Genomic DNA, 25,367 nt, shown 5'->3' on the forward strand with positions numbered 1-25,367 from the left:
CCAAGTGTTTCAGATCACATATTTCTTATTCAAATAAAGGCATCAAGTCCCTGAGGAGATGGGCTGTTTGGCTCCAAGCAGCTTGTGCCCAGCCCTTCCTGTGTGTCTCTCCCATGTCTGAGATGCTCCTCTTCTCTCACACAGAGGACTTTGTCCTCCAGTTCTCCTCCCGTGCTTTGACATGCAGACTTTGGCCAGGTAGTATAGGTGACCACACACAGTGGGATGGCAAGTCACTAACTGGTCAAGGATGTCAGCAAGTCAGAGAAGGAGCCATTCTGGAGCTTCTTGTCAGTAAGCACAAAGGGCACCCCCTGTGTCAGGTGCTGCCACTTAGTAGAGGATGCCTTAGAAGATGATTTGGGACCCACATGCCACCATGCTGCCCAGTACCTCTGCAGTGAAATCAGCCAATTTCCCACACATACATACCCAGGTACATATGTACATACATACATGCATGCACACATTCTCCTATCCATCCATCCACTCGTCTATCCATCTAATCACCCATCCACCCACCCATTCATTTATCTATCCACCCTGTCATATCCATACTGTCTTAGTTAGGGTTTCTGTTGCTGTGATGGGAGGAAAGGGTTTATTTGGCTTACACTTTTTTCACAGCACTGTTCATCACTGAAGGACGTGAGAACACAAACTCAAACAGAGTAGGAGCCTGGAGGCAAGAGCTCTCCTCCTGGTTTGCTCAGCCTGCTTTCTTATAGAACCCAGGACCACCAGCCCAGGGATGACCCCACCCAAAATGGGCTGAGCCCTCCCCCATCAATCACTAAATAAGAAAATGCCCTAATGGCCTGGCTCCTGACCTTATGAAGGCATTTTCTTAATTGAGGTTCTCTTTTCTTAGGTTGCTTTAGTTTGTGTCAAGTTGACATGAAACTATCTAGCATACATACATATAACAAACATGCTTACATATATACATGCACACATTTACCCATCCAGCCATGCATTTGTCCATTCATCTGTCCACCCTCATATCCACCTATCTATCCACCCATGTATATACCCATCCACCCACCCATACATCTATCTATCTCTCCACCCACCAATCCATATATCCATCTATAGCATCCATCTATCCACTCACTTGTATAAGTTACTTTTCTTGTTACTGTGACAGAAACAATTAAGGGAGGAAGGGTTTATTTTGGTTCGCAGTTCTAAAACACAGTCATTAGAGTGGGGAAGCTGTGGCAACACGAGCTCCAGGCAGCTGGTTACACTGTATCCAGAGTCAAGAAGCACAGAGAAATGAATGCTTCTCCTTTTTGTGAAGTCTGGCACCCCAGTCCTTGAAATGCTGTTACCCATATTTAGGATTGGTCTCCCCATGTCAATTATCCTAATCTAGATAACCCTTCATAGAAATGCCCAGGGGCTTGTCTCCTTGGTGATCCTAGATCCTGTCAAATTGACAAGCAATATTAACAATCATATCACCTACCCATCCATCTATCCAACCACTCACCCACCCATCCATCCACCTACCCACAAACCCACCCATCCATCCACCCACCTACAAAATCATCTATTTACTTCCTCCACAAACCCACCCATCCATCCACCCACCCACAAACCCTTCTATCCATCCATGCATCTACCAACCCATAAATTCATACATACTTATACCTATCTGTGCTCTGTGAAGGAGAAATGGCAGGAACACTAACCACACAGATACAGTTTTTCAGTGTGAGCCTTTCCCTGACTCCTCTGGAGTCTGTGTTGCAAATTTCTGCAAAAGGAATCATTAGAAAAGAATTCTTGCTTCAAGGCTAAACCAGTCTGGCTCCAATTTTATCTGTGTAACTTCTCAGGTAGCTCTTGACCAGTAAGTCACCTTGGTTTCTTCATAATAACTGTAGGAGTCAGCCTTAGATAGACGTGACTGAGTTCTCACACTTGTGTGTGTCCCCTTCCACATGCCCTCCCTGTCCTTTCCCTCTTGCTGTGCAGGCACAAAATGGGAGAAGATACCTGAGCTGATGGTAGCTCTCTGCCTTGGCTTGGAGTAGACAAGTGCAGACTCAATGTGGCTGCATCTTCAACTGATCAGGCCTGGCCTTGTCTACACACAGGGCCAGTCCTGCTCTGATAAAAACCAAGTGGGAGAGGAATTGCCCCATTAACAAGAAGCTTCCACCAAAGCCCCCCCCCCCATCTATTCCCCTTAACACACACTGGTGAACACTGGGCATATGCCCAGCCCCTGCTCTGAGGAGCTCAGCCTAGGGGAGGCAGCTGCAAAGGCTGGGCCAACACTATTGCAGCAGGAAGTATGACAAGGGAGATGGCAATAGCCAAATAACTAATAATTTCAAACAGACAAGAAAATTCCAAAAGGACAGATTTAAAGACTTGGAAGCACAAAGGAGAGCTCCTGTGAGTACAAGGGACAAATGTGGTGGCCAGATTGGAGGAGGATCTGCCCTAGTCATCAAGGAGATCAGCAACTCTCATGAGGACAGAGGGAAGAGATGAGAGACACAGAAGGGAAGCCCAGATGGCCACTGTGGATGTCAGGGAGCGGCTCAAGGGACAGCTTCATGCTGAAGACGTGAAGACTGGCAGGCCCAGCCGGAAACACAGGGAGAGTGCCTCTGACTACCTCCACCTGACCAATTGGCCATCCCCAAAGGCCCCTTGCCCTCTTACATTGGTGCTACCAGAATGGTCATGAATGGAATAAAGGAAGAACATGATACTCCTAGGTATGGGTGGAAGAGTAAGTCTATTGTAGTAGGCCCCGCTTCCAGCAGGTAGAAGAAGCTGTGACCATGACAAGAGGCTTGCCAGCACCCTGAATCAAGTTGGGACAAAGCAGCTGCTGAGAATCCAGATAGCCAGAGGCATCTGGAAGAGTTCAGTGTGAACATGACCAGCAAACTGAATGGGTCCATGTAAGGAGCTGAGAGCAGGGGAGCCAGAAGCCAAGAGGCCAGGAGAGTGGGAACCAGGAGCACCAGCCAAGAGGTAAAGAGGCCAAGAGACCTGGCATAGCCTGGTCTTATAGAGAAGAGAAGCATGAGGAAAGGGCCCAGAGCAGTCTCTGGGCTGGAGAGCTTAAGTTAGGCAGTGGGGATTGCCAGCTAAAATGCTGGTAGGAGCAGATTCTGGGAAGGCTGAGGGAGGCTGGCACAGGGCTGACTTGACATGTTAATAGGCACCTCAGCTGTTTGTCCCAGGCTTGAGACCTAACAGACAGTAGTTCGGTGTCTTATCCACGGTGACTGGGGAAGGGAGCTCACTTGTTGAACACCTGCTGTGTGTCAGATTCTCTGTCATGATTCTATTTAACACTTAAGACAACGGTGTGAATCACTCTTCTTATTTTATGATCTAGAAACTGACACTCAGAACCTGTAAGTAATTTGTTCAAGGTTCTAGAGCTTGAAAGATGCTGGGACAGGATTTGAACACAAGTCTTTAATGTTGTGGAGGTTTTGTTCTTTTTCACCATGCTTTTGGTTCCCAGCTTCCCAAACCTGATCTCCTTCTAGCCCCTAGGATTCTGGAAGAATTGATATGACACTGGGGCTGTTTTCATCATTAAAGGCTGTCAGCATGGTGACAGGGAACAGTAGATATGGAGCTGTCACAGCTGGGAAAAATGAGGCAACAAGGAAGGCACTCCATCACTGCCTGTGTAGCAGAGGAGGCCAGTGCTCTGCCCCACATAGGCATGTCTGCAAACTGCCTCGACACCATCTTCATTCAGGCCCCTCTTCCAGCAGGCAGAAGGAGCTGTGGCCATGACAAGAGGCTTGCTAGCACCCCAGATCAAAATAGGAACAACACTGGGGGACAGAAAAGGTGCTGAGAGCCTTCTCAAAACTGAACCCTGAAGCTACCTACAATATCCACCTAGCCCTGGCCTGGTCTGGAATCCCCACCATGGACTCCCACACTCAGGAAGTGTTTGAATACCTGGAGCTTTTCAGCTGGGGCCAATCTACCATGACGGCCATCATCAGGCTCCCCTCTGACTCCTTGCTGCCCTGAAGTTCCTGGAGGTGAAGGAGATGTGTCACTTTAGCAAGCCCAGGTTCCAGTGTGGGTAGCCTTAGCCACCCCCACCCCGCCCCCAGCCCTGAGCTTCAAAATTGTTTAAACTACTCAGGGTCCTTGTGTTTGTCAGGGTGTGGACAGGCAGGCAGAAGTGAGCTCCATGGCTGACAACCTGTCCAGTTTAGAGCCCCTCTGGATACTGGCTCACAGTAAGGATGCAGGGTTCTCCAGATGCTTTGCAGGAGAGTGGCTGGTGCCTCCGTCTGGGTAGTTTCCTTCCTTCCCTGGTAGGAAGCAGGTGCATTTCTAACAGAGTCCCCTAATCACTTGTTTAAACCAAGCATTCCATGTGTAATGACTCCTGGCTGAGACCAGAGAAAGCCATCAGCCGTTCCCTGCAGGGGCTAGCCCTGCAGGATGTGATCTCTACTGGCTACAGGAACACTGACAGCCATACTTGAGCAGAGGCAGCTGGGAAGCTCTGGGAGGGGGTGTTTTCAGGTGAAGCCAACACATCTTGGACATGGATACACCCAGACCCACAAGAAGTGGGCACCTGGAATCCTTTTCCAGCTGTGCCTATGGCACTAAAAGGCAACTTCCACAGCTGGGCCCTGGGCACCTGAGCTTCTGTCTCCCAAATGAAGAAGACAAAATCTGGCCGTACCTAGGCCTTTCTGGGTCCTGATGTGTGGCTGAAAGCCAGCTGGTTGGTCAGTTGCCCAGAGTTTTGAGTTCTAGAGGAGAGGCACTATAGACATAGAAGCTGTAGGGTGTTCATTATTAGGTCTGTAATCATTATTACTGGGAGAACAGTCCCCCTGTTCTTTCCCTGAGCAGGCTGGCACCACTCACATCAGCACCCACAGATGGCTGTAACTGCAGGAAACCCAGTGCCCACTTCTGGCTCAGAGGACTCACACATCACACACACACACACACACACACACACACTAAAGGTAAATCTTTTTTTAAAAAAACATTATTTTTCAAGCTTTATAAAGGTCTAAGATACTGTAAGCTTTTAATAAATGGCATCTATTAGCATTCAAGGTAGATACAAGCATCCTCATTTTATGGACAGGAAATTGCAGCTTGGTGAGATTATCCATGGTCTGGATTTCCATACAAACCAGATTTCTCACTGTTGGATGCTGTTTCCTGGGAAGACCTTGTGGTGCTGTGGGACTGGCGCCCTCCCACTTGGCCATGTGGTTTTCCTCTGTCACAGCTCTGTCTTCTACTCTCCTGGAGAGAGCTCAGGATGCCAGTTGGTGCCCCAAAGCTGGGGCAAAGGAATAACCAGGTGGAACCCCTAGGGTCTCAGGTAGGGAAAAGGGAAAGAGAGGAGGCCTTGTAGCCAGGCCCCAGGGCTGCAGCTCTGGAGCATGCTCAGAGAGGTGAAGGTGCCGACAGGAAGTGCTTCATCAAGGCTTCCTGCACTGCTGTAACCTGGGTAGTTGTGCCACTATAAGGTGTTGGCATTTGGACACATTTAGGCCACGACTGGCGCAAGCATTTGTGTGACAGCCCCAGAACTGCCTGACCCACTCCACCACATGCAAGCACGGTGAGAAGCTAGCCTTGGCCTGTGGACAGAAGCAGGTCCTCCTCAGCCCCATCTGCTGATGCCTTCATCTTGGACTATTCAGCTACAAGAAATCAATTCTGTTGTTTATAAACTATCCGGTTTATGGTATTTAGTGATTGTGTCCAAGAAAGCTAAGACAGTGGTCAATTGAGCTAAGAAATAAAATACGTGACTGGGAGCTTATTGAACGTGAATCCTCTCTAAAGAAGTTATAACTGGGGTTGGAGAGATGGCTCAGTGGTTAAGAGCACTCACTGTTCTTCTGAAGGTCCTGAGTTCAATTCCTAGCACCCACATGGCGGCTTACAGCTGTCTGATGCTGTCTTCTGGTATGCATATATGCACCCAGACAAGTACCCATACACATAAAATACATAAATAAATAAACCTAAAAAATAAATAAAACAAAATTTAAAAATCCCCTTAAAAAGTTATTAGCACAACTGTCCCGCGCAAGTCTATGTGCACAGGTGTGCCCGTACACAGTGTGTGTATGTAGTCACATGTTATTCGCAGCCCTGCTTCTCCCCTTTCCGAGCTGCGTGCTTTTGGGCACAGGCTTACTTTCTTTTAACTCTTGTTTCCTTGTCTGCATGATGGAAACAAGGAACTCTGATGGATGCAACAGATCTATGACGATTTAGGACAGTGCCTAGCAGAGAACTTTGCTAACTCTACAGCATCCATTTCATGCATCACCCCCCCCCCCCATTCTAGAATGGAGAAAATGGAGTCCAGGAGGTTGCCCTGCTTGGCAAGTGAGGTACCAGGTGGCTGGGTGGCCCAAGTCCATGATGCCATGGCCAGGAGGCTCAGAGAAGGGCATTTTTTTTCCTTTTGACCTGGGGGGCGGGGCAAGGAGGCCCTAAGGCTATGAGCCCACTGGCGCCTTAAACGCCAATGGCCTCTAGGGCTGGCCAGTACTGAGCCATGCCCCTGTGCTGGTCAGCACAGGAAAGTCTTCCCAGAGGCACACTGAGACTCCAAGCCAGGGAACCCTGCTCCACTTAGTGCAGACTAGGAGCCATCACCAGGCAAATCTGAGTTGGCTTCTCTGTGACATGTAGTTGTCAAGGCTTCTCTACTCACCTCTGTATACCTTCATTTTTCGTTCATAAAACAGGAACGCTGGTAGTTCCTGCTGCAGAGGAATGGGGCTCAACAAGGCAAGGCCTGGGAGCCCCCAAAGGCCATGGAGCCCAGAGCTGCACTGCTGACACGGAATCCAGGGTTGGACCCTGAAAAAGAACCCACACCTTCAATAGTGGCACTTGGCAGTGTTCCCCACACTACTGCCTTGGGACCAAGTGGGAGACCAGGCAGTCACAGTTGGGATCTCCCTGCACTCATGCTTTCTTGAAGCTAGAGCAGAGGCAGCAAGGGAGGGAAAAGAAACCCCCAGCGAATTCTCCCTTCTTCTCCTTCCCAGTTCCACAGCCCCTGCGGGGACCAAGCTGCATAATACAATGGGATTTAATAAAATGCCTTTAACTCACAAAGTTTGTCTGCTGCCAGCTCCTTAATTAAATTGCCTAATTCTGCTCTGCAATGGCAGCACAAACTCCCATGTTTAAAGAGCATGGTGTTGCTATGGCATTCCCACCAGGGCAAGCTCAGGGCAAGGCTGTGGAGGAGCGTGCAGATAAGCAGCTCTTCCTGCCTCCACATGGCATCCTCCCAGGCCCTCACCAGGATGCCCAAAGCACCACCCTTAGCCCCTAGCCTCCCTCTCCACATGTTGTGTTTAGTCAGTTAGGAAGCTGTCCTTCCTAGGAGGGAACTGACTTTTTGCTGGGAATGTAAGGGCTGTAAAATTGGGAGGCTTCGTGGTGGTGGGCGGGGCATGCATACAACAGAACTGCTACAAGCCCTGGCCCGCAGAGCACCTCCCATGCAGCCCCTCCACCGCCCCTGATATCCATGCAGGCTCACTCCTGCCTGCCCAGCAGAGCCTCAAAGGCTGCTCAGAGTCTGCCTGGCTGAATAAGAAGCCAGGCTTGCTCTTTCCCTTATGCACAGAGGTGCAAGAGACATGTGTTTTCTTTTGAAGATGTGGCTCCAGCTTTGCAGTAAAGCAATCAGTGATCCCCCACACCCCTGGCTGGAAAATTTTACCATGAACAGTTTCCAGCGGACAGCAAGGTTGGAAGACTCTTGGTGATGCTTTTCTTTTATCACCTGGTTTCACCAGTAACCCCACCAGCTCTGTCCTTACATCGTCCATCTTCTTTTTGGTCCATTTCGAACTAAGTTGTAGACATCAGTACGCTTCTCCTTAGAATTCTGGAGTTTAAGTGTTGGTTGGGGGTTGCTTTGCTTATTTGTTTTCCTATTATAAAAATTTTATACAGAGAATTCTAGAACGTTCTGTTTAGATGCCATAGTTGAATCCTCCCCTCAGAATGATATAATTGGGCTAGAGAAGATAGATCTTAGGTATCAGTATAATTTAGAAAAATCCTGGCTGGCAGTGGTGGTGCACTCCAATCCCAGCAGAAGGGAGGCAGAGGTAGGCTGATCTCTGTGAGTTCAAGGCCAGCCTGGTCTACACAGAGAGTTTTAAGCCATTCAGAGATATACAGTGAGATGCTTTGTCAGAGAGAGACTGACAAAGAGAGGGGGAGGAAGAGGGAGAGAAGAGAGAGGAAGAAAGGAGAGAGAGATTCTCCTCACTGCCTCAGCCTCCCTAATGTGGGGGTTGTGACTTCTCTGATGTAGCAAGAGCTGAAAAACAGCCATATCAGGAAGCAATTGTTATCTGTATCCTGTCTGGTAGATAGAAACCTGGCATCTGGCCTACCTCACCTCTCCCTTCCCATACCATGCCTGTTCCTCTGACTCTGTACATGTGAACTCCACATGCCCAGGTGCGCACTTTTCTCTGTGCACTTCTGTGCTCCACCTCTTCTCATCATGGGAATTTTACTGTCTCCTGTGTCTTTGCCGGGGCAGAACCTGGGTCTGTTCTGGAGTTTGTACACACCACAGCTGTGAGGCATTTCTATGTTCTTATGGTGAATCACAGGATGCTGACAGCAGGTGAAGATGAGGATGCCAGCAAAGGTCACTCAAATAGGTGGTGATGACAGAGACAGAGTGCCACTGACCGCCAGAGCTGAGAATGATGTACACAGCAGGCATGGGCTGGGATGGGGAGAGAGAGAGAGAGAGAGAGAGAGAGAGAGAGAGAGAGAGAGAGAGAGACTGCAGTGTGGGGATAAATCTCAGATGGTGGCATTGTGATGAGATGGTGGCTGTCACAGTGTACCTTTGCCTGTCCCTATGAGACTTAGATGCCAACACACTCTCATTTGCTCTAGTGATGCCCATCTGAGAAGATTGGTGGCAGGAAGACTGGTTCCCTGGGACCCCATTTGAGACTGCCCCAAGAAGCTGCAGCTTCTTTGAAATTCCGAGACCACCTGAAAGCCCTCTCCTGCAGCTCCTCAGAGGAGGCTCCTGCAGAGCAGCAGCCCTGTTGCATCATACTTAGAGGACAGAGTGCTGAGAGCAGTGAGCCATTAGGAACATTTGCTTAAAGTGAGCATGGGGCTTCAAGTGCCTCTTGAGGATAGAATTTTATTTCTGGCTGGTGTGGTTCCCTGGTCCCTTCATACTCCATATGCTGTGAGGAGAATAAAGGAAAATTTCTCTGCCTCCCTCACTTAACCCAGCCATCAGGGGCAGAGCCAGCAAAGCCTTAGAACACTCCAGAAACCTTGCCAATCAACACTGGTATCCCTCAGAATTGATCCTGCCAGGCTTCTGGGTGAAATGTAACGATGAGAATAAGCTGGGACTAGGCAGATATTCTGGGTTTTTGGTTTGGGTTTTGGTGTTTGTTTGAGATAAGGTCTTACATAGCACAGGCTAGCCTCAAATTCATTATGAGGCAGTATATGACATTGAACTAATGCTGCTGCCTCCACTTTTCAAGTGCTGTGATTACAGGTGTACACTGCCACCAGCAATGACACACTGTTTTCTTTTAAGGCAGCATCTCAGTAAATAGCCTGACCTGACCTTGAAGCAATTTTTCTGCTTCAGCCTCCAATGTAAAGCTGAGATTACAGGTGTAAGCCATCCTATGTACATATACATATTTTTGTACATATACATACATATACAAAATATTTTAGATGATGTCATCTAATCCTTCCCTTTAATAAATTGGAAAAGATCAGCTTTCAGTAAGTAAAACCCCACTAAAAATGACAATAAAAACACCTTTTATGTTCATATCATCTCTAGTGACACAGTGGGCATGTCCCTGTGACCTGATTAGATCTGTAAAGTGGACCAAGGGTGAGGCTAATCTGAAGCTGGCTGCCGAGCCTTCTCCAGCTTCAGCCCAGTACTAGGAGAGGCTGAGCTAGTGCTACAGCTTATGATGTATTTGCTCTCTTGTTTCAGATCTTTAAAAGAGAATGAGGTCTTAGCCCCATTTTTCAGAGGAGGTAATTGAGGGTGATGATCTCATCCTAGTTGGCATACTTAGTAAGGGGCAGAGTTTGGAATAAGAACCTCAGATCCCTGGATTAGCTTCCCAAAACAACCATACTAAAGAACTGTAAACTCATCTCTTCAAACAGCATGAGCACACTGCATTTCTGGAGGCTAGAAGTTCAAATTCAAAGCGTTGACCAGAGGAATCATCCTTGCCTCTGCTGGCTTCTGCTGACAGTCACAATTGTAAACAGGGCACATTCCTCTGCTTGAAACTGAATCCTGTCCCTTCTCCCTGGGTCTCTGCCTCCTGTGGCATTGCCCTCTTCTTATGGGACGTCAGCCATATTGCATTAGGGTCTTTCCTGATGACCTCATCTTTCTGTAACTACACCTACATAGATCTTAGTTTCTAAGAAAGATACGTTGACTAGTAGCCAGAGTGGGAGTTCAATGTATCTTTTGGGGGGACACCATACAGCACATGGCATCCCTGACATCAGGCTGATGACCTTGCACTGTGTTCCCCCTGCCCTCTTGATGCTCCAGTTTCTCCCATCTTCTATCTCCACAGACAAGGTGCCCTTCTTCCAAATTATTACCAGCCACTAAAGTGGAATCATGAAATATAGGCGGGCTTTTCGTCTTTTTTATTCCCAGACAGTAAAAAATCATTAAGGCTTGCTCTTAATTAGTTTAATTTTGAAGCTTCTAAATATTGATTTAACCTCCACTCCTTTGTACTTGCTGCAGTCACTGAATTATGCCTGGTATTGATCACAGATGGAAGCATTTCCCTCTGCCGGGCTCAGGGCTTGAGAGCCGTCAGCCAGTCTGGCATGCTGGGCTGTGAGGCTGCACAGGCATGAAGAAAAGCGGTGCCAAGGTGGGGAAGGCTAGTCTTTGAGAAAAGCCTGTAAACTTAGGCCAGGGGCCAGCTTCTTTTTCTTGCATTGGCCCAGACCCAAAAGAGATTGATCAAGAGGATTGATAGGTCAACTGTAAATCTTCCTTATTCCATTCTGGGATGGAGGAGAATTGAGGAGTAGGGCAGGAGGATCAGGAAGGATCAGATCTCAGGGCATAGGCTCTGGCACCAGCCCACTATGACCTGGGCTTTACAGCTGAATTCTCTCAGGCCAGGTACCGCCCTCTCATCTGTGGCAACCCTTGTCACAGTGGCATTCTGCGCACACAGGCAGCTGCTCCCGTGGTGGATCACAATCAGGCTGTTTCAGTGGCTATCATTATTACTGCCTACCCACAGGGGAAATCAAGACTGGCCTGGAAGCACACTGTGCCCTCTAGCCTTGGCCCATTACTGTTTGCTGTGTGAACTTGAGCAAGTCACCTGATTCTCTCTCGCTAACATATGAGCAGTGGCATCAGTGATAGTCAAATGTCTTGTAAGGCTTGAACAGAGCACCAAAGACTGGGCATTTATAAAGACTAGAAATTTCTCACAATGTCGGAGGCCAAGACGTCCAAGATGTGGTATCACATCTAGTGAAGCCTGCTGTCTGCTTCCAAGATAGTTTTTTGTTGTTGTTGTTGTTTTGGGGTTTTTATTTGTTTGTTTTTTGAATTCTGGGATCTCTGGGGAATACAGTATCCCCATTGGGGGCGGGGGAAGCAGACTGGCAGAAAAAGACAAAACTCCCTCTTGCATGCCTTTTGAAATAGCATGTGTTGATTCTGGAAGGTAGAGGCCTTGTAACCGAACACCTCCGAGCATTGGGCCATTGGGGAGTGTGTTTCCTTCTTTTATTTTGCTCTTTTTGAGACAGTTTCTCTGTGTAGCTCTAGCTGTCTTGGAACTCACACTGTAGACCAGGCAGGCCTTGAACTCAGAGATATGCCTGCCTCTGCCTCCTGAGTGCTGGGATTAAAGGCACACCCTGCTCGGCAGGGAGGTTGCATTTCTAATGCAAGACTCTGGGGCATGCGTTCAGGCCATGGCTTCATAAGAAAGTGGGGACCGTAGAATTTCAATTGCAAGGTGTTGCTGCTTCAGTGGACTGTTAATAATGGCAGAGCTGCAATGACCTGCAGGGCTCCTGTGGCCACACTTGGCCTGCAGGATCATGTCCAGACCATGCTAGTCCTGGCCTGCTGTGTTCTTTACCTCTCACCGGCCATAGGAGGACACTTCGTGACATTCACTTCCTACACTTTTCTCCCAGACCTCTGCTTCTGGTGCCCCCTATAGTCTTTTACTATCTGTACTTCCTGTGACTTTCTTGGACTCTCCCCAGGGAGATTTTTTAAGGCAATCTTATCAAAGTGCCAATCAGCTTCACTCATTGTCTGAGATATGGTTTCTGTCACTGTGATAAAACACCATAACTATAAGCGACTTGAAGAGGGAAAGTTTTATTTCCTCTTACACTTTCACATGCTGCCCAACATTCAAGGAATCGAAGCCAGGAAGCCAAAATAGGAAGTCAAGGCAGGTGCCTGGAGGCAGGAGCTGGCAGAGGCCATGGGAAAGTCCTGCTCCCTGGCTTGCACTTCAAGGCTTGGTCATCCTGCTTTCTTACAGAACCCAGAACCACCAGCCCAGATGTGGCACTGGCCCACAGTAAGCTAGGCGGTCTCACATCAACCATCAACCAAAATGGCCAATCTGGTCGGGGTATTGTCTTAACTGTAACTCCTTCTTTCTCTAATTTGTGTCACATTGATAGAAAACTAGCCTGACACACTAATTCTTAGCGTATTTCCTCTGAATGCTTGCCTAACTTTCTACATGTGGTGGGACCGTGCCCAGTCCCACGGTTGAGCCCTGCTGCCCCTCTGGAAGAGCCTTATATTCCAGAGAGAGTTTTCCCGTGTTTTGTCCTCAATCTGTGGAAAACCAGCGGCCCTCCCTGTACACTGTGTCCCTTGCCACTCTCACACTAAAGTGTGCAACATACAGCCAGACCTTTACTGATGCTCCCAGGAATGTTCTCTGTGCCACAGGAGATGAGGAGATTCTGGAAGTCTCCATTCTAACCTGTCAGGAGAGCAGCAGCAGGTACATCATGAGTAAATGCTTTTGAGGTTTCTAAGCATCATTCCTCAGCTTATAGAGTTGGACTTCAGAAGTCATCCAGCTCAAACATGAGTTTTGAGACCAGATCCTCAGTCTCTGCTCCTGGAGGGCTGGGGGGGGGGGGGGGCTGGGAATCTGCATTTCTGAGAACTTTCTCAGGGTTGCTGCTACTGCTGGCTCAGGGCTGGCTAGGCTGGAGGAGGGATGAGGCTATGATCCAAAGCCTAGTCCCACCCATGACTTAGGCTGCACTGCCTGCCACCAGTCCCCATACTTCCCTATGGCTGTAGGGCAGTCTGGGTGATAATGGAGAGAATAGGAAAGAGCTGAGCTGTGGAGATCACCAGTGAGGCCTTTGGGACAGGGAGGATCGTAAAAGAAGGGCCGAGTGAAAGGATGGCCAGGGCAGATCCAGAAGGGTATCAAGAACTACAGGCTCTCTCTCTGCAGTGAGGGGGAAAGGGAGAAAGAGAAACACCCACTGAGGGCCTCAGCTGCAGCCATTTATCTCCCAGCCTGCCTGCCACAGCTGGCAGGGGGGAGGCTTACGCCCCCAAGCCCAAGCCTCCTTTGAGGCGTGATTTATCTCGGGGCTTCATCTGGTAAACCTGCTGATGAAACGAGTCTCCTTTTCTCCCCGCCTCATCAATTTTCATTCTGATTTCATTTTCGTTTTCCGTTAGAAAGGATTTAGCCTTTCTCCGGGTTTAACTGGCCTGCTCCACATTTGCTCTACTTCCACCCGGCCACCCCACCTCCCTCTGCTTGTAGCCAGGTGCCAGCGAGACTCAATGCTCCTCACAAGCAAGGCCGAATTCTTCCTCTCCATGCTTGTCAGCTAGGGACTCGGGGCCTTTGACCCTCTCTAACAGTGCACAGAGAGGAAACAAGTTCCCCCACAAGGCTATAGGTGTAGCTTCATAGAGAATGGAGTAGCAAGGGATGCTCACCCAAGAGGGCTCCGCAGAGGTGCCTGATTACTGTGGCTTTAGACAGGAAGGAACTTTCTAGATGTGCAGTGGGGAACAGGGCATCTAGGTGAGGACCTGCCGGTGCAAGGACATAGGAATAGGAAACGGCATTGCTTGCATCCCTCTCTGTCACCTCCCCTTTCTTGCCCCTGTTTCTAGGACCCTGTGGCCAAGGGCCATGCTGGGGCCCTGGCTCATGAGGTAACCAGGGAAGGCTGAAGAATCTGCCCGGCACCTCCACCTGGGCAGCAGCTGGTCTAGACTGTCCACCTGGCATGTGAAGGGGAGGTGGTATGCCTGTAGAACAAGGTCAGACCTGTCTTAGGAGAGCTCTCTGGATACTAGCAGGGAGCACCTGGGGACAGTCACTGCTCGCCACCTGTGTCTGACCTGTTGATTGGGCAAGTATTTTGTCAGGTATCTATGATCTACTGGTGGACATGTCCTTCAGCTGTCCTGAAACCCGGAGCCAAGGACTCCCATTAGAGACCCCAGGGTATACTTTTAGTGACTTAGAAGAGGGCTGATCCTCTTGAAAAGGGGGCCAGCCTGCAGAGGAAAGGGCCCTTTCTCCTAAAACGTGGGTGATCTAGAAGCCAAAGTACAGCCCAGCCTAGGAAATGTGGTGGCGCTGATGAAAAGGGGAAGGAGCTCTAGAAGCCCAGACGATGATAATCTACAAAGATATCTAACTCCACCGGGAGGCACATGTCTCCCTACCTGACAGAGGAGAAGGCCCAAGAGCACATGGACAACCAGCAACAGGATTCAACTGCAGGGCCCCTTTCTAAAACCAGTGTTTCAGCTACTGGCCTCAGAGCAGAGGCCAGTGGAGTCACTGGAATGTCTAGAGGGATCTGGAGAAAGCTCCAGAAAGGTGAAAACCCGTGTAAGATCCTGATAAACCAGACAGAAACTTGAATGGGAACAAAGTCACTTTCACCCAGGAGCAGTGAGTGACCAGGAAGGCAAAATGGCTGCTGAAAGGCCTGAACAGGAAAGACAGGCTATGGGATGGCATTGGTCTCCTTTAAGGGAAGAGTCATCTACACAAAGGCCTCTTCTCTAGGTAGTTGGTGCCTGTAGCTTCTGATCTCTAAGACACGCACATAGACAGACAGACATCCCCTGCCTGCCCTGGCCATTTTCCAGATATGTTCTGAGTTCCTATTGTGTCAGCCTGTTAGAGCTGGCAGCTTGAGCAAGGCTCCTACAGAGTTCTCAGTCTGCAGGGAAAACAGGCAGGCTCTTCAGGGGGGAGATGCAGGGCACCCCAGGAGCTCAGGAGAGAGGCTCTGGTCAGAGAAGCAGTCCCTGGGGGTTTGCAGAAGTCCAAGTAGCATGAAGAGGTGGGCTCAGCCCACTCTCTGCCTGAGCTTGCTGGCCCTGCTCCCCTGCAGCTTGTTTTGGTGCAGTGCAATCAGACAGAAATGACTTTACGTGCTACATACTGGCACCCTCCATTCTAATTAAGAAATAATGAGGCAGGCTCCCTTCCAAGCCAGGAGCTCTCATCCCCTCTGCCTGGACCAGCCAGGAGAGCTGACAGTATAGAGATCCCTGCCCAGCAATAAGACTCCTCCCTCTACCCATAAAGGAGTTTCACCAGAACCTTGACCTCTGAAATTTCTGAGAAAAGGAGAGAGCAAGGCTGAACAAAGGACTCTCACCTTCCCCACGGTGTCACCACACAGGCCACATGAGCTCTGGCACCAAAATCCCAGAAATAAACAGGACTATGAATGGGATCTATTGGGTCCCTCCTGACCTTTCATGTACCATCTGAGACTTCAATCTTGTCCCTTAGTTTCTCTGAGCTAAGTTTCTCATCAAAGAATCCTGTGAGGCATCCCTTTACATGATTGCTGGGAAAGCAGCTGGGATATAGGAAGTCTGGCACACAAGCCCTGGGGAAAGCCACACCTCTCTCCACAGTTGAATCGGTGTTCAGGACAGGTGATAGGGTTGAAGAAGAGTTTGAGAGTCTAAAGGAGCAGGGCATTGCAGTCAAGGTGAGGACCTGCAGAGTTGGGGACAGTGGCAGGTTGGGTGTGGCAGAGTGGCAAATCTGGAGATGGGAGGACCCCTCTCATGCTAACAGGAGAGCACCAAAGAAGCCACCATAAGGCCAAGGCTAGAAATAAAGACAAAAGGTAAGTGTATTTGCCAGGACAGAAGGCTGCTGAAACTGACAAAGATGTGACTGAAGGAGCAGGAGCAGTCTGGCTTTGGGACACAGTGAAGAATGTGAGGGGCTCTGAGGTAGCCAGGGAGAGAAGTACAGGGGAAGGTAAGAGTTCAGGGTAACTCCCCTGTATCCTCTTGTTTACTGTCCCAGGACTCTGTGGTGAAAATACCTAAAAACATGGGTACTAGGAGTTCACCAAGCTGTCTTCCTCAAGGGACATGGAACACCCAGGCCCAGGCCATAAGGATTCTAGATGGAGCTGGGACCTTGAGGCATAGACCTATTTCTAGGTGTAAGAACAGAAAAGAATCCCTGCGTTGTCTTCTGAGAAGGATGCTGAGAGGCTCTGGACCACTTGGAAGTAGTAGTAGGCATTCTGTAAAATGCCCAGGTCCAAAGACTTTGTTCTCAACTTACAGTGGAAAAGTAAGATGGGCTTAAAGATGAAACTGACAGCTGGGCACAGCAGCACACCAAGGATACACAGAGACGCCTTGTTTCAAAAAAAAGAAAAAAGAAAAAGAAAAAGAAAGAAAGGAAAGAAAGAAAGGAAAGAAAGAAAGAAAGAAAGAAAGAAAGAAAGAAAGAAAGAAAGAAAGAAAGCAAAAGAAAGAAGCTGGTGAGAAAGAATAGAGGTCAGGACAGTAGGTAACTGAGTAGGATTGCAAGAGCACATGGGAATCTTCTAGAGTGCTGGGATAGTTCCATCTAGATCTAGGTGTGGCTGACCTGGTGTTTGCCCAAGTTCACGAAGCCTGGGGTTATAGACATGCCTGCACATATATATAGCTCATGCTTCAACGATTCAAAAACATTACAAAGATTGACAAACAGAGATGGGATGAGAAGCCACAATAATGGGAGAAGCGAAGGGAACAAACAGAGGCATTGCATCTCAGTCTCCACAGGTGCAGCATTTAAGGCTCAGGAAGCTGGGTACCTTGCCCAAGGTCACATGGGGAGTGGCAGAGCCTAGTCCTTTCTGTACTAGCCACCCTCCTTCACGTAGGTTATTTATGGAATTCAGACTCCGGAAGACTAGATAAATGTGGCGCTCTCCCATGCAGAAGCTCTGGTTGTGTGTGATTAAGTGCAGGGTAGGAGTGATGGACTATTCACCTTGCAGGGAGCTGGAGGCCATGTGTACAAATGGGGGTCAGCCTCCCACCCTCTGCTGCTCCTGCCCAGTGCTTATCTGCTGCTAAGGAGGCCAGAGTTTATCAATGCTACACTCAATTATGCTGCCCATCTGTCTCCACAGCTCAGGGGGACCTGACACCAAAGCAGCCAAGGCCTGGCAATTGGTAGCTGCCTGCCTGCTGGCCTCCTGTTGAAAGCATCTGCTCCCAGGGGTTGGGCAGGGCTTAGGGAAAGAAGCACGGAACAGTGGAAAGGCAGAAGGGAGGGAGTTTGCATGGACCAGTAGATGCCACCTCCATGCTTCAGGGGACAAGGACAGAAAGGAAGGATGGGAAGGCAGAGTCCCCCTAAAACTCTTCCTTTAGGGTTTTTCCAAGAGTCTTTTTAGCAGAGGGATTGGAGGATCAGTCCAAAGTCCAAAGCCAATTCCTGGAGGGAATCCGACTGTGTCCATTTGGCTTCGTAGAGCAAGTCCTAATGGAGAGAGCCACCAGCCATGAGGCCCGGAAGGTAACCCTCTAGCATGCGCTGCACAGTCGGAGGCAGGGTCAGGTCTATGTGCAGCAGCCGGCTTTGTTTGACCCTGTGATGCCAGGTCCAGCCCGGCCCAAACACTAAGAGTCCCTCCTGCATGTTCCTCAAGGGAATCAGTCTAGCTAGGAGCCAAGGAAGGGTTTGGTAGGTCCATCAGGGGACAAGATAGATTTGCTAACCACCTAAGTCTATTTCTGAAAGAACTTTCAACCAACACAAGTGTTCCAAGCCAACCCAATAACCAGCTCCCCTCAAGCAAGTATTGATCCCTGTTGACTGGACTGGTGAGGCAGGTTATAGTGAAACAAACAAAAAAAAAAAAAAAAACCACAAACAAACAAACAAAAATATATATATATATATCTGTGTTTGGGGCTGGAGACATGGCTTAGTGGTTAAGGGCACTGACTGCTATTCCAGAGGACCCAGCTTCAAATCCCAGCACCCACATAGCAGCTCACAACTGTCTGTAACTCCAAAATCTGACATTCTCACATAGACATATATGCAGATGAAACACCAATGCACATAAAGATAAATTTAAAAAACAAAATCTGTGTTAACACCTGATGCCTTTTTGAACCTCAGTTGTCTCTCTGACAAAATGAAAGAATCCCTTCATTGCCCACACATGGAGCTGGTGGAAATGTGAAACTTAATGTCCCGTGTTCTTCATGTTTTAGTATTCATGTTCACCCACAAGCACTGTGCTCCACTTGATTCTCTGTGGACACAGGGAGCTTGCAGACCAGATCCAGGAGATCTGTGTGTGCTCGTGAGTTCCTGGTTACCCAGGGCATTATAGAAAAAAGTCAATTCGCTTTTTCTGCAGCTCTTGTAGAACTCGCTAATTGGCTAGAATGAGTGGCACCATGTCAATGGCGAGTGAATGGGAGGCTCCACCCCAGGAGGGCTAGATGCCCAGCCTCAAGGGAAGGACTTGGCTGAGAATCCGCCACACTTTGGGGTCCCAGATTCAGCTGTCGCTTCTCTCTCACTCCTCCTGCTCCCTCAAGCCTTGCTCCTTGCCCAGGAATAATCTGCTCTGCTGCTCCGGCCCAGATAGACAGATAAGGCCAGCAGGGGAGATACCTGGAACTTTGTAGGTTTTGGTAGATTCTTAATGCCCTGAGCAGTTAAATGCTGGCTCGTCACTGTTGGAGGAGAGGGAAGCCAGGGGCTCAGGTCTTATCTAAAGGTCAGTGACATATTGGAGTCCTTCCTGAAGAGCTCTTGCTGCCCCCTCACTTCCTCACTTCCTCTCCAGCTGGGAACTGTCCTCATCCATTGGCATTCTTTGCTGGATGGCTATGTTGACAGCTCACAGCTTTTTACCCCCACTTTGGGGGCAGGGGGGACAATATTGGGCTCCCAGGGGCTAAGCTTAGGAGAAAGGGAGCTTGTTGCACCATTTTCTGTTGTTCTTTAGAAGTCTTATGGTCAATGAGCACACAGTGTCACATGCCGGTGCTCTTGAGCACTAAGGAGATGAAAGAAGGAGGTTCTGAGTTCAAGGACAGCCTCTATGACATAGTAAGAGGAAGAAAGGATGAAGAGAAGCAGGGAAGAAGAGCATGAAAGAAGGTCTTATGTGGCAGGAGCACCTCCCAACCCTGGAGAACTAACACGTTGGAAAAAGAGAAGCTAATATTTATAAAACTCTATAGGAGTAACATGTTCAGGTCAGTCTCACGGACAGTCTAGTTTAAGAAAATAAAGGAAACAAAAAGCAACAGATGCCTGGAGAGGCTGAGGAGCCTTTCCTAGGGCAGTGGTAGAGCCAAGCTTGGTATCTTGGCATCTGGTATGGAAGCGTGGCACTCAGAGACATCTGAATGACAGGTGCTTCTCAGCTTGTTTCCTGCATCTTCCCCACCCATGGAGCACACCACAAACTCCCCTCCCCCTCCATGAGCCCCAATTACCAGCTGGGGCAGCTGGTTTCCCCAGGCTTCCATTGATCATGTATGCCGGCAGGCATGCATGTATGCACGTGTGTTTGTTTACCCTGAGGTCTGTGTGACAGTGCACACATACCCCTACGCAAACCTCTGTGCCTTTCAAGTCACCGTTGTTTTTCCCACCTTCAGAAATAGCTGCTGAGGAAAGTGGGACGCAGTCAGATGTACACAGGCACGATGCTCTCCTGCTCAGCTAGGGGTGCCCTGCCCCCACTGCTCCCCGCCCAGCATCCCAGAAGCAGGATGATGAGGCAAAGCGCCCCAAGCGGCCAGCTAGAGGTGCTGCCTGGAAGCTGGCAGCTTCCTGCAGCTTCCTGGCAAAGCATCCTCACCCAGAGGACAGGAATGGCACCAGCCTGCCACAGGACAGCCAGTGCACTTTGAGCCTTAGGCTCAAAGCAGGCTGGGCCAGACCTGGGGCTGAGCAGTGAAGTATAAACAGTACAACCTCCGTTCTGGCCTTTTTTCCTAGCTGTGGCTCCTTCCCAGCATGGAGACTTGCCTAGTTCTTGGAGTTCTTCTGGACCTATACAAACCAGAGGTGTGAATGCTTCTCTCATAGGCCCATTGGGACAGTTATATATGAAATAGGCTGGTCAGAATCTTCAGAAGCATGTACTGCGCACATGCCGCTGAAGAGATACCAGATCAGACCTCTGCTGAGGGGTCAGACCAGGCCAAAGAACAGAACTCAGAATCTGGCCCAGATTTCTGTTTTCTGTTCTAAGCCAAGGCTTGATGTACCTTCAGCGCAGTACAGCCTGGTTTGAGAGAGAAGCCAGGCTGATTTCCTACACCCAAGAGGGAGGAGACATCAGTGGTTTGGGTTCCAGGTAGAAGATGCTGCCTTGGGAAAGGGGCTATAAGAACACAAAATGCCTACTGCAAGCACGAGCCATGCCCTGTGTTATAGGTGTGGTGGCGAGAGGGTGGGGCTCTGGCTAGACAAAGCTTTCCTGATGATTTGTTCAGGGTTGGGACAACACTCAGCAGCACAGTGACAGCCCCGTAGCCCCAGAGGTGCACACTTGTGCCCTAATATCTGTTGTCTAAGAGCCTGTTGTCCCCCAAAGAAGACCTGCAGCCTAAGAGAACCTCCACTTGACTTGAGGTGACTGAACTTGAGCCTTGAACAACAAGTGGAAGTTGTCTGAGAGAAACAAGACAAAGGGGGTGGCATCCCAGGGTAACTTCACCCAAAAAGGTTTGTCCAGGAAGTTTGAATGGGATAGAAACAATGCAAACCAGGAATAGTCAGGCCAGATCACAGAAGACCATACCTGCAGGGCTGAGGCAATTAGACTCCATCCCCTGAACATCTGGGCAGCTCTAACAGGCCATTGAGAAACAAAGGCCCATGCCTTCAGAATGAAGAGCAGTCATAGCCCTAAGCTCACCCAGGAGAGCCTAGGCAGACCCGGAGTAGGGCTACCTCAGCACCCTAGCCCAAGTGAATATGGGGTCAGGTGCTAATGCCCAATTCCAGAGTTCTGGGAAGTCCATCCCATATTTTAGAGCTGGGTTTGTCTCCGCTACCTCCTTCCTCCTGCATCACCAGAAGAATGTCTAGAAACTATCATTTATCTCACTTAACCAGTGAGCCAAGGAGGGAAAAGCAAGAAAGGTCAAAACATCTATTCTACATTTATCTGGGCTCCAGTGGTGACAATTTCAGCCCATCCATTTTGCTTCCCTCCCAAACATGCTCACATAAACTACTATACCCCTCACTACCACACCACCACCACCACACCATCACACACAGACACACACACAGACACCTCTGCATTATCCCAAGATTTCTCCCAAAGATTAGAGTCCTTCCTTCCCTGAGAAGATAATAGGAGTCTTGAGGTCTGCAGAACAGGGCCCAGGATGCCTGGTTCCCATCCAGCGCTCCTGGGCTACCCCTCTGGTTTCTGGAGTCCACCAGGGGAGGGTGGAGGGACAGATTCCACCGCTCAGCTCCGTACAGGCCTAACTCTGTTATCTCCTTACAGGGCTTCCCGATGAGGAAATGAGTGAGCAGTCCCTGTCCAGTGCACAAAGATGAGGACCCACACCCAGGAGGGCACAAAGTGATGCCCACCCACCCCACGTAGAATGACTGCCCTGAGAGGGTGGTTCTCCAGACCCCGGCAGGGCTGCTGACCTTCAGTCTGCAAATCGTGGAGAGCAGGGCTCTCCCCTGCCTTCCAACTCCACCATGAGGCTCCTCGTGGCTGCCCTCTTGCTATCTTGGGCGGCTGGTACCACCGCTGCAGTACCTGTGGTGCCCTGGCGTGTGCCCTGCCCTCCTCAGTGTGCCTGCCAGATCCGGCCCTGGTACACGCCCCGCTCATCCTACCGAGAGGCCACCACTGTGGACTGCAATGACCTCTTCCTGACGGCAGTGCCCCCGGGGCTCCCTGCGGGCACGCAGACCCTGCTGCTGCAGAGTAACAGCATCAGCCGCATAGACCAGACCGAGCTTGCCTACTTGGCCAACCTCACAGAGCTGGACCTGTCCCAGAACAGCTTCTCAGATGCTCGTGACTGTGACTTCCAGTCCCTGCCTCAGCTGCTGAGCCTACATCTAGAAGAGAACCAGCTGAGCCGGCTGGAGGACCACAGCTTTGCTGGGCTGACCAGCCTGCAGGAGCTCTATCTCAACCATAACCAGCTGTGCCGCATTGCCCCCAGAGCCTTTGAAGGCCTCAGCAACCTGCTGCGGCTGCACCTCAACTCCAACCTGCTTAGGACCATCGACAGCCGCTGGTTTGAGATGCTGCCCAACTTGGAAATCCTCATGATCGGTGGCAACAAGGTGGACGCCATCTTGGACATGAACTTCCGGCCCCTGGCCAACCTTCGCAGCCTGGTTCTGGCAGGCATGAGCTTGCAGGAGATCTCAGACTATGCTCTGGAGGGACTGCAAAGCCTGGAGAGCCTCTCCTTCTATGACAATCAGCTGGCCCAGGTGCCCAAGCGGGCATTGGAGCAGGTGCCTGGGCTCAAATTCCTAGACCTGAACAAGAACCCACTGCAGCGGGTGGGGCCGGGAGACTTTGCCAACATGCTACACCTCAAGGAACTTGGACTAAACAACATGGAGGAGCTGGTCTCCATTGATAAGTTCGCTCTGGTAAATCTCCCCGAGCTGACCAAGCTGGACATCACCAATAATCCTCGGCTTTCTTTCATCCATCCCCGCGCCTTTCACCACCTACCCCAGATGGAGACTCTCATGCTCAACAACAATGCTCTCAGTGCCTTGCACCAGCAGACAGTGGAGTCTCTGCCCAACCTGCAGGAGGTGGGACTCCATGGTAACCCCATCCGCTGTGACTGTGTCATCCGCTGGGCCAACGCCACAGGCACCCATGTCCGTTTCATTGAACCACAGTCCACCCTGTGTGCCGAGCCCCCAGACCTCCAGCGCCGCCCAGTGCGGGAGGTGCCCTTCCGGGAGATGACAGACCGCTGCCTGCCCCTCATCTCTCCCCGAAGCTTCCCCTCCAGCCTGCAGGTGGCCACTGGAGAGAGCACGGTACTTCACTGTCGGGCACTGGCTGAGCCAGAGCCTGAGATCTACTGGGTCACTCCAGCCGGCGTTCGACTGACGCCTGCTCACGCAGGCAGGAGGTACCGGGTGTTCCCTGAGGGGACCCTAGAGTTGCGGAGGGTGACAGCGGAAGAGGCAGGGCTCTACACCTGTGTGGCCCAGAACCTGGTAGGGGCTGACACTAAGACAGTCAGTGTTGTGGTTGGCCGTGCTCCCTTCCAGCCAGGCAGGGACAAGGGACCAGGGCTGGAGCTTCACGTGCAGGAGACGCACCCGTATCACATCCTACTGTTTTGGGTACCTCCACCCAACATAGTCTCCACCAACCTCACCTGGTCTAGCGCCTCCTCCACCCGGGACCACAAAGCCACTGCTTTGGCTCGACTGCCCCAGGGCACCCACCGTTACAACATCACCCGCCTCCTTCCTGCCACAGAGTACTGGGCCTGCCTGCAAGTGGCCTTTGCTGATGCCCACACCCAGTTGGCTTGTGTTTGGGCCAGGACTAAAGAGGCCTCTCCTTGCCACAGAGCCCTGGGGGACCGACCCGGGCTCATAGCCATCCTGGCTCTCGCTGTCCTCCTGCTGGCAGCTGGGCTTGCAGCCCACCTTGGCAGAGGCCAACCCAAGCAGGGGGTGGGTGAGAAGCCTCTCCTTCCAGTCTGGGCTTTCTGGGGCTGGAGTGCCCCCTCTGTCCGAGTAGTGTCTGCACCTCTTGTCCTGCCCTGGAATCCAGGGAGGAAGCAGCCCAGATGTTCAGATGGGGGGACAGTGCAACCACCATTGTCTCAGCATTCCTGAAGCTCTGCCAGGTCTCAGCAGTAGAGAGATAACTAGGACAACTCTACACTAAAAGGAAGTGAACTGGGCCAGATGCCTGCCAGGAAAGTGGCATTTATCCACGTGCTTGAGGCCTGGCAGCTTGACCAAGAAATATGGGGCTCTGCGACTCCTGGGGGTGCTTTGCAGCCTCCAAACGGTTACTATTGCCTTCTGGGGGGCCCTCAGCTGCCATTCTGAGGAGTGTCTCCAAGGAATAGGAAGAACTCTGCCTAGAGCCTCCTACCTCCCCAGAAGCTTCTGGCCTCAGCTTGGCTATCCCCTGCCTGTGTCCCCAGGCCCTTGGCCCACAGGATATGCCCCCTTCCTCTTTTTCTTTGTACAGTCTCAGTTGCTTGCTCATCCCCTTCCTGGGCAAGGGCTGAAAGGGGCTTCTCCTACTGTCTTGGGAGCCCACCCCAAAATGGGAGTGTCCCCAGCTGGATCTGATGGATATTTGGGGAGAGAGGTGTCCAGGGATGCCTCATCTCATAGCCTGGGCTCTAAAGTTGACTTTCTATAGGGAGTTTTGTACCTTTGTGGAGAAATGTGTCACCTGTCCCCAACCCAATTCACTCTTTTCTCCTGTTTTGTAAAAAATAAAAATAAACAATAACAACACCAATGGGTGGGAGAGAATCCTTTGCATGCCGGGTATAAGAAAGTCTCTTGGGCCCCTTCACAGCCTGAAGGTGATAGGGGTATGGGTTGGTGTTGTAAGAGCTTAGAGAAGAGAGAGACCTGGCAGTTTTCCCTTTTCATTTTGAATTCTGGCCTCTATGTCTGCTCCAAACACAAAGTCTCCCCAAAGCAGGGAGCACAAGAGCTGGGGGAAGAGAAACAAAGTGAGGGGGAAACCACCAGCCAGGAAGAGCATGACACAGGCAATGAGCAGCAGAGTGGGAGAGAAAACTGAAGACAAATGCAGGCGTGGGAAGAGTGGAAATTTCCATCCCCAGACCTGGTCCCCTTTCTCCTCTGATAGGCAGTTCACATGCTAGCACATAGGGTGCACTTCCCAGCCTGGATCTGATTAAACAAACCCAAGAGGTAGAATCATGCAGAGAATCGATAGTCGCAAATCATGGAGATAGCAAGAAC

At 50.3% G+C, this 25,367-nt stretch overlaps 1 protein-coding gene across 1 annotated transcript in view; it reads left to right on the forward strand.

The window, feature by feature from the left end:
* The window catches only part of Lrrn2 (leucine rich repeat neuronal 2), a 59,336-nt gene extending 34,449 nt beyond the window's left edge, over positions 1 to 24,887 (forward strand). Inside the window, exon 2 of the mRNA XM_021636410.2 lies at positions 21,904 to 24,887. Coding sequence (XP_021492085.1) covers positions 22,110 to 24,248 — 2,139 coding nt within the window. The 5' untranslated portion in view covers positions 21,904 to 22,109 and the 3' untranslated portion in view covers positions 24,249 to 24,887. The remainder of the gene's footprint in view (positions 1 to 21,903) is intronic.
* Positions 24,888 to 25,367: the final 480 nt, after the last annotated feature.

This window comes from Meriones unguiculatus, chromosome 11 (assembly GCF_030254825.1).
Source record: "Meriones unguiculatus strain TT.TT164.6M chromosome 11, Bangor_MerUng_6.1, whole genome shotgun sequence".
NCBI classification, from domain to species: domain Eukaryota; kingdom Metazoa; phylum Chordata; class Mammalia; order Rodentia; family Muridae; genus Meriones; species Meriones unguiculatus.